The sequence below is a fragment of the Populus trichocarpa genome, chromosome 17 (genome assembly GCF_000002775.5).
Source record: "Populus trichocarpa isolate Nisqually-1 chromosome 17, P.trichocarpa_v4.1, whole genome shotgun sequence".
Classification (NCBI taxonomy): Eukaryota; Viridiplantae; Streptophyta; class Magnoliopsida; order Malpighiales; family Salicaceae; genus Populus; species Populus trichocarpa.
This window is the reverse complement of record NC_037301.2, coordinates 6761921-6771951: the sequence shown is the minus strand read 5'-3', so window position 1 is coordinate 6771951 and position 10031 is coordinate 6761921. Positions and strand designations below refer to the sequence as shown.

The following is a 10031-nucleotide window of genomic DNA, read 5'->3' as shown; positions in this document are numbered from 1 at the left end:
TTAGTTTCTTTTCTTATGTAATGACTATTGTTTTCCTAGTACAAAGCTATTAGATTCACAATGTTTGGAACCACATATAGTTCAGTAATGAACTTCTTGATTCGAACAATTTTTTTTTGTTGTCTTGAACATACAAATGTAATTAGCTACAATTATAGAATTTGTTGTGGTATTTTATTTGAATTTTTTCTAAAGTAAAAATATATCAAAAAATGAGATTTGTTATCATTAATATGTAATTGAAAATTAGCATTTGAATAACTATGAACTACTAGTTCATCTCCTGCAATAACCAAAAAGACATTATATGTTCTTCTTAAATATTTAAGAATGCTTTTAACTATATTCTAATGACCCTCGCCTAGATTAGATTGATATATGCTTATTATGCTTAAATCATAAGATATATGTAATCTTGTACATAGCATCACATACATGATGGATCCTATTACTAGAGTATACAAAATCATTTCTATCCTATCTATGTTAATTTGTGTCTTAAAGAACATGTCTTTAAAGAGATGAATCTCATGTGAAATAGGTAAGTCTCCCCTATTGGATTCTTTCATACTAAAGTTTTTTAGCATCTTATCTATGTACGTGAATTAAGACAATCCAAGCAACCTTTTATGTTGATATTGATAAATATTTATTCCTAATATATTAGTTGTTTCTCTCATATCCTTTATAGAAAAATTCTTAAATAACCAAATTTATACCAATTAGATTTACCGATTGGAGTAAAGATATGTTATTTTCTATTAATAATATGCTATATACCTATAGCACTATAAAAACAATTACACTCTTGCTAATCTTTTTATAAACACAAGGCTCATCAGGAAATCAAACTATTTAATTGTCTCATCAAAACAAATATTCCAACTCTTTAAAGTGTGCTTAAGTCCATAAATAAATTTTTATATCTTGCATATTTTATAGAAAAATTCTTTAAATTCAAAGTCTTTAATTTATGTCATATGCATGACAAATGTCAATGTCATGCAAATATAAACTCTTAAAATATGTTATTTTTATTATGGAAAGTAAGGGAATTGTCCCCTAAAGATACTAGTATTAGAACTTAATTACTCAATCAAAACAAGATATTTAAGTTTAGATTAAATCAAACCAAGTAAAGATGCACTAAATATACCAATCTTACATAAATAACTAATATGCAATTTAAATGATAAGTAATTAAAAGAGAGATGATGCGATCCAACAATCCAAAGATCCATTGGAGGTTCCAGTTGGTCTAGTTACTAGGCTTAGGGCTAAGAAGTTCAAAGAAACTTTCAATGGACTTCTTCAAGAGACATGGGTTAAGGTGGACTTCAAGAGGATTTGTAATAATAAAGAGTAAGCCTTGATTAATCTGATTCATGTTCAAGAAGGGCTTGTTGGTGGAACCAAGACCATTACACAAGGATTAGGAGAAGAAGACTAGATTCGGACAGTTAAAGACATGGGCTAAGGTGGACTTCAAGATGATTTGTAATAATACAGAGTAAGCCTTGATTAATCAGATTCATATTCAAGAGAGGCTTGTTGGTGGAACCAAGACCATTACACAAGGATTGGGAGAAGAAGACTAGATTCAGATAGTTTGACCTTTAGCTACTCGTTTGGTCATACTTGGAGCTACAGATCTAATTTTGATGTGATTCCAGTTGGGCTATAAAATAGAATTCCATACATTTCCAAAGGTATATGGCACGTCTTCTAATTCATTAAGACGAGAGAGAACCATTCGTTTTAAGTTGGGCTTTTGCTGCTGTCAGACAAAATACGAAAACAATGAACTTGTCTTATTTAATTAGTTGGGCTATCAAACTCTATTTATTTTGAGAGGAGACATTTGGTTTGGGTTTTAGACCTGTTTAATTTGTTTATTTTAATTAGTTTGGGCGAGTTTTAGCTTGGGTTGATTATTATTTAAATTGAGCTTATGTGAGATTCATTAGGGAAACTAGGGTTTTGGCTTGGAGTTTAAATACTTTTTAGGAGTAATTTTAGGGAAGACTTTTGATGATACTTTTAGCATTGTAGTCGACTTTTTGGTTGCTCAATCTTGGTTGTGAATGTTTATAGTCATGTGATCGAGTTGGTTTATAGTCATGTTGCCTTAGAGCAAGTCTTCCATTGTGATAAGCTCATTAAAATCTCAATAAACTTGGATTAGATTATAAGTGATACAGTTCAGCCTTGTGATACGACCCAAGTAAGGTCAGATTCGGATTTTGGCGTAAAAAGCGCAACAGTCCAGGTTTATAGAAACAATTATAATTCTCAATCCGATCGTTGGATTGATCTAAAATTTTATGTGGACTCTTCAGACATGTTTTCCTACTATGGGTTAAGATTTCAGGTCAATCAGATTTGAAAGGCACCACAATATTGGTCAACAGAGACTGTACAAATTTTGTTATTTACTTCCATTTGACTTGTGGACTTCCTATTTGGTTAGGATTCTTTTCCTACAAGGAAGTGGCAGCTGGTTATGGGAATTTCCTAGTTCCACAATGATCTTTAATGAGGTGCAATATAATCTCCAAGTGTGGTAGGATTCATTAATGTTTCAGAATCCTTTTCTTATAAGGATTCCTTATTCATCCTAGCTACACAAGGAAAGAAGGGCTGGTGATATTTAATGATAAATTAGTTATTTTTATTATTTTATTTTGTTAGCTACAGCCCAAGGCTTGTTTGGGCTTACTTAATACTTTGATTTCAGTTAGGATCCAAGGCTTGTTTGGATTAAGTTATGGGCTTTTCAATTTAGGGTTTTGGGTCAGTTTTGAGTGGACCTCATATAAGTCCACATAAGGGGTCCATTAGGGTTAATTTTTTCAAGAACTATTTAAACTCATGTAAGCCAAAATTTCCGCAGCTTTAATGATAATTACCTCTGAATTTTTCAGTTTTAACGTGTGAGAGTGATTCTTGCATTCTTCAGTTCTTGAACGAACTGAATCTGACTTATCGAAGATTAACTGGCTTCGTGGCGTCATTCTACTCAATCCAATAGTGTTGGTGCCTTGGGCAGGTTTCCATTGTGTCACACTCCTATCAGACCTATTTCGGTTTTCCGGGATCAGATCTCAATCTTGATTGTGGGTTGCGTGACCACGTGATCACGAGGTTCGCATCATTAAGCATCAATCATTGAATAAATATATTTTCTAACCTGATTTGTGATAATAAATAAATCAACCATGAAAACAATAAGTCTTTCTACCTATCCTGACTTTTTAATTTATCTAGCATTCCTGCTTTAATTAACCCTAATCATATGCCTTCATTAAGTATATAAAATTTAATTATGTGACAATATTAAGATTAAGATTGGTGTAATTGATTCATGATAATTAAACATGTATAGGGAGTTAATTTAACCAAGACTTATATTTTCCAAGTAAAAAATAATCAAAAATAGGTTTAAAAATTAGATACTTATGCTACTTAAGTTATGTCAGTCATGCATCTGACATAAACGAATCAATAGCAATTGATTTAAAATAAAAAAAAACATATGTTACAAATCATATAGAATTTACGTCATCAATTATTGAATTTAATCATAGAAAAATATAAGATATTCACGTATTACAATCAGATATTGAATAATTTTAAACATAAATTCTCATAATAATTTCAGATTCAAGAGTATTAACCTCTTAAGATTGAAAACTAAGCTTGCATGAAATTCATGATTAACAAATAAATTTTTGTAACCCTAAAATTCCTCTCCCTATCCTATGCCATGTCTTGAACTTGACCCTCCTTTTCTTTTAGGGTTAAGGTCGATTATGTGTGTGTAAGGAGGTGGAAAAAGTTCCTAATTAACGATTAATTCCTAATTAGGCTACTTTTAGGTTTTCTTATAATATTCTAACTTAATGACTTGCAATGACTTTCACCTTCTAGAAGAGTCTTCCAAGTCATATGGGACCCTAGCCATATCCTTAATGATCTGCCATGTCATCATTGGAAAGATGGTCTAGATTCGTGCTAGTATGTTGGCAAATTTCAAGCCTGACTTCAAAGATGTTGTCCTCTCTCATATGGATGAGTTACCGAACCTACTATATATGAATGAAAAGATTGAAATGTTTAGTTTTCATAAATTACACCTACAACTATAGATATAATCCAAATAGTACACAAAAGTTCAGTTTATCAGGTTTGCTCTAACAAATCCTAACCTTACTAGGATTCCTTGTTTAAGTTGGATTCCTAATGCAATTAGAATTTGCACTTCTTAGATCAAATGATTCATCTTAATGTTCTCTTTCTAGTCCTTTGCTTGAGATTGTGCTAAAAATGCTTTATTTAGCTCTCTTTTTTACACTTTATGTCTCCATAGCATTGTTATGTAAGCTATTGTAAGACATAAAACATGTATGAAAAACTAAGAATAAGGCACTAAAAAGATAGAATAATATGAGTGTATCATGTTCTGCCACACTTAGATCTTGCACGTCCTCAAGCAAGGAAAAGAAAAGTCAAAGACGATAGACTTTAAAATAAGATTCAAGACTCAAAAACAAAGAAAAATCATTGACTCAAAATAAAAGCAAGCAAATGGAAAGATAAAAAAAACCCATGTCAAAACCACCTAAGCATTCAAATTTACTTTCAATCTCCCAACAACATCAAATAATACAAATATTATAGGTAATAAACAAGTTAAAGGAGATTTAAGCCTGAAATTTCATGAATATTCACTTTTGAATCTTCCTTAGCCTTTGGAAACTAAATGAAATGAATGTCATACCAAAATAACAAGTCATCTTATTTGTATACACTTTAACATTCAAGTGTTCATGACTTATGTGTTTTCACTCAAACTCCTTTAATATTATGATATGTCATATGTCATATCTTCACTACTAAGTATTACATGAAACACATTCTTTATTCAAGGTTTTAATGGGGCTATAGTTAAGGTGAGGTAAAAGAAAGGTTTACTAACCAAAGAACATATAAATGATGAACTCAACGACATAAAATTATCATTATGAAAGCATGATTACTTAGCTTTTTTAATTTCAAATTCCCATGGTATATTTTCTTTTATTTCTTCTATCACCATCATCTTTCAGCTTTTATGTTAATTGATGAGGATCAACCCAACACCAAGTGTAATCATGCCAACAACCCATTGGAGGAGCCAATTGGGCTAATTACAAGAGCTAGGGCAAAGAAGCTTAAAAAAGCATTGAATGGGCTTGTTAGAACATATAAAGCAAGATGGACCTAAAGGGGTTTGAGACATTTAAGGAGCATGAAGGACAGCCTTTAATTCATTTAATTCAGGTCCAAGAAGAGCCCAATTCTTGTGCAACAAGGGGCTGATGCATTCGACCCAATACCAGCCTTGTTAGGTTTGTTATGGTACAAGGATAGAAAGTCAGCAATTTATTCTTCTAATTAAGTAAGGAAGTTGGCCAGATCTTATTCCTAAAGAGGGGAGGATTATTTAATGTTTTTCCTAACTTAAGAAGGAAAGTAATTAAATCAGCAACAAAGGAGGAAATTTGTTTTCTTATTTGTCAACGTTAAACAAGGAAATCCAAGCTAATCAAGGACATCAAAGGGGGCATGATACGATCCAGGCAAGATCAAATTCGGATTTTGACGTAAAATGTGCAACTATCCAGTTTTACGGCAACAATCATAATTCTCAATCCGATCGTTGGATCAGGCTAAAATTATACGTAGAGTCTCCTGACATGTTGTCCTACCTTGGGTTAACATTTCTGGTCAATCAAAGTTCGGGAAAGCATCACGATACTGGTCAACAGAGGCTGAAAGAATTTTGTTATTTACTTCCTTTTGACTTGTGGACTTCCTATTTGGCTAGGATTCTTTTCCTAAAAGGATGTGACAATTTTTTTTTTGGGAATATCCTAATTCTACAGGGATCTTTAAGGGGCTGCAATATAGTTTTTCAAGTGTGGAAAGGATTCATTAATTTTTCAAAATCCTTTTCTTACAATGATTACTTATTCATCCTAGGTACAACAAGGAAAGAAGACTCCATAATTAATTCTAGCTTCATATCAGATTTCCTAGTTTATTTGGGACTGTTTAAGGGTGACAAATCTGATTCTAGTATATTTAGGATGATAATTTTTTTTTATTGTTTTTTATTGTTTTGTTTTAGTTTTTGGGTTACTATTACTTATTTGGGTCAATTGTAAGTGGGCTTCATATAAGTCCACCTAAGAGGGTCCATTAGGGTTTATTTAAGTCTAGAGTTAGTATAAATAAAGGCATAACCAGACATGTAAGTTAAACAATTTAGATTAATAACACTTCTTGTTTGATGCACTTTGTGTGTGTGTGTGTGTGTGTGTTGATGAGATAATCTCCCTTCCATGGTTCTCTAAAGAACTGCAAAACGACTTATCGAATAATAACTGTCTTCGTGGCGTCATCCTTATACTTCTCATTCGTGAATCAATATTCGTTGGATGAGGGTTTCCATTTCCAATACTGCTGGTGCCTAGGTACAAGTTATCTCTGTGTCACACTCTTATCAAACCTGATTTACTTGGCTTTCCGGGAATTGGTGTCTTTGCGTGACCACGTGATCACGAGGTTTGCATCACATAAGCACCGAATTAAGAGAGCAATCTCCACTCAAATCCAAAAGCTAAGAGATGGTGTTATTCTAAGAACAACAGGTTAATGGAATGAGACATTTGGAGCATAAATCAAACCAAATGCGATGAGAGAATGGACAATCAAAGAATAAATTATCAACATCTTCCCTATCACCTACACATAAATGGCATTGGATAGTTTAAATGATACCATAACACCTTAGCTTATTATGAGTAGAGAGAGCATTATGAATAGCAATCCACAAGATAAATGAAAATCATGGAATAGCATGATTATGCAAAATAAGTTTCCACCACTCAACTTTTCCTGGACAACACGAATAGAAAACATACCCTTTAGAGCGTCCTTCGAACATAAAAGGTCATTCCTACAATCATCCCGGAGAAAGGAAGTGGGAGTACATCGAATAAACTCAATCCTTTCAGGGGATCTAGAAGGTGGCCAAATCTACTCCTAACCAGCAATAGTAAAACTCAGACGCGCATCCCTTCCTAAGCCAGAATCAATAATAATCCTATCCCCAAAGAACTCCACCAAGGGGCCCAACAGATGCCAATTATCAAACCATAGAGAGAAAGAATGCCCATCTTCAACACGAAAGTAGATAAATTTCGGAACCACACCATGCAGACCGAGAATCTTTCTCCAGCTCCATGAACAATTTCCAAGGCAAGGAATCTCCTAAATACTCCTACCTCGCAACAAATAAGAAAATATCCATGAAGACCAAATAGATTTGGTCGGATGATAAATGGACCATAAATGCTTAACCATTACTGCCCGGTTTCATACTTCAAGATTTTTGACACCCAAACCCCCTCCTTTTTAGGCCAATAGATAGTATCCCAAGCAACTTTTGCATTACCATAAGAAAGATCAATACCCTTCCATAGGAAAGACCTTAGTAAAGAGGTTATTTTCTCCATAACAACCTTAGGAGGAATAAAGAGACAAGACAAATACACCTGAATAGCGAAGAGGATGGAATTGAGAAGTTGAAGTCTATCCGCATAAGAAAGCTTTGAAGTAATAAGAGGAACACCAAGATACCTAACCAATAGTTTTCCTTCCCTGTACCCGAGAACACCGAGAAGCTGCATTTTTGTATCTGGAGCAACACAACACAAGAACATAATACTCTTATCAGGGTTCGGTGATAAACATGAAGGAACCCGAAATTGATCAAGACAATTCCTAACCACAGAAACCGAGGCCATCCCCCGCTTTACAAAGGATCATCAAATTATCAGCAAAGCATAAATGAGTAATTTCCTCCCTCTCACAATGCCAATGAAACCTAAAATCAGAGTGTCTTAAACCTATAGAGAACTTACATAACAAAAACAAACAGATAGGGTGATAGTGGATCACCCTGTCTTAAACCTATAGAACTAACAAAGAAACCGGGAGTTCTTCATTGCTTGAGACTGAGAATCTAGTAGTAGAAATACATTCACCAATCCAATTAACTATACGAGAGGGAAAGCCAATCGTTTGAAGAATAACCAATAAGAAATCTCATCTTACCGAGTCATAAGCTTTCATAAGATCCACATTCAGAGAGCATCTAGGAGGACCCCCCCTTCTATGATAATTATAAAGAAGCTCTTATAAAAGTATGATATTATCACTTATATTTCTCCCCTTAACAAAAGCAGATTGGAAAGGCCCAACCAAATCCAGCAATACTCCTTTAATTCTATTAGCGATGAGCTTGGCAATTCATTTGTAAATGGTATTATAACAAGAGATTGGCCTAAAGTCCTTAACCTTTGATGGGTTAAGGACTTTAGAGATTAAAGATATAGTTATAGCATTTACCTGCTTGAGAAGCCGACTAGAAGAGAAGAAAGATCGAATAACATTAATAGTGTCCAGGCCGACAATACTCTAAGATTTCTTAAAGAAACCTACACTAAAACAATCCAAACTGGGAGCTTTATTGTCCTTAAGAGAGAAAAAGGTCTTTTGTATTTCTTCATCGGTTATCGGAATATTGAGGGACATACTTTAAGAGAGAGATAATCTTCTAAGGAGAGCCCTAGAAAGCATAGAAGAATCAAGAACTATATCAGAACTACAACCCCCTAAAATCTTCAAAAATAACTCACGATAGTATCCTAACCTCCACGGCATCTGTAAGACACATACCATTATCATCATGGATAGAGAGAATTCTATTACGGCTATGAAAACCTTTCACCGAATTGAAGGAGAATTTTGAGTTTTTATCCCCCAAATTCAACCATTGCAGCCGAGACTTTTTCCTAAGGAAGCTCTCCTAAGCTTCCGCTAGCCTTACATATAATTCTTCACAAGAATAGGCTTAGTTTTATGGATTTTTACGTCTGAAGGATTTGTTTGCAATCAACATGAGCCTCATCCATCTTCCGCTTAGCTTCTAACATCCTCTCTGAAATCTTACCAAAGTACTTGAGATTAAACTCTTTTAAAGCCCCTTTAACATTTTTCAACTTGTTAAACAAAACATACATGGGAGTGCCCCTAACCTCCTTACACCATGTCTCGGAAATCAAGGGGAGAAAACGAGGATGATCTGCCCAAAAATCAAAGAACTTGAATGGAATCTTCCTTTCGGCAAACACGCCAACTTAACTAACATAGGAGAATGATTTGAGATACCAAAGGGAAGAAAACGAGTTTCTTGGCCTCCTTATACCATGTCTCAGATATCAGGGGGAGAAAAGGAGGATGCTTTGCCTAAAAATCAAAGAACTTGAATGGATACCTTTTCGGCAAACACGCCAACTTAACTAACATAGGAGAGTGATCTGAGATATCAAAGGGAAGAAAACGAGTTTCCGAACCTGTAAAATCACAATTTCATTGGACATTAACAAGAACCCGATCCAACTTCTTCAAGATAGTATTGTTACATTGCCGATTAGTCCAAGTGAATTTAGAACCCGTGAATCTAAGATCTTCTAGACATAATTGAAACAAACAAACAAACAATCAGATTGACAATTTGTTTGGGTTTTAGACTTGTTTATTTTGTTTATTTTAATTAGTTTGGGCTAGTTTTAGCTTGGGTTGATTATTATTTAAATTGGGTTTATGTGAGACCCATTAGGGAAACTAGGGTTTTGGCTTGGAGTATAAATACTCTTTAGGAATAATTTTGGGGCAGACTTTTGATAATATTTTCAGCATTGTAGCCGACTTTTGGTTGATCAATCTTGGTTCTTGATTGAACTTTCAACTCTTCAAAGAATTGACCATTCTTTGTTGTGAATTTATACTTCTTTTGCTCGTCTCCAGGTGTAGGCGTTGTGATCGAGTTGGTTTATAGTCTTGTTGCCTTGGAGCAAGTCTTCCATTGTGATAAGCTCATTCAAATCTCAACAAACTTGGGTTAGATTGATCTTGTGGTC

At 34.0% G+C, this 10031-nt stretch overlaps 1 protein-coding gene across 1 annotated transcript; it reads right to left on the bottom strand.

Annotated features, from left to right (window-relative positions):
* Positions 1–7089: 7089 nt before the first annotated feature.
* On the bottom strand, positions 7090–7853 carry LOC112324793 (uncharacterized). Its single transcript, XM_024589331.1, has 2 exons — positions 7414–7853; positions 7090–7285 (listed from the first exon to the last, which is right to left on the bottom strand). The coding sequence occupies exons 1-2, from the start codon at positions 7851–7853 to the stop codon at positions 7090–7092; spliced, it is 636 nt and encodes a 211-aa protein (XP_024445099.1).
* Between the last annotated feature and the right edge of the window lie 2178 nt (positions 7854–10031).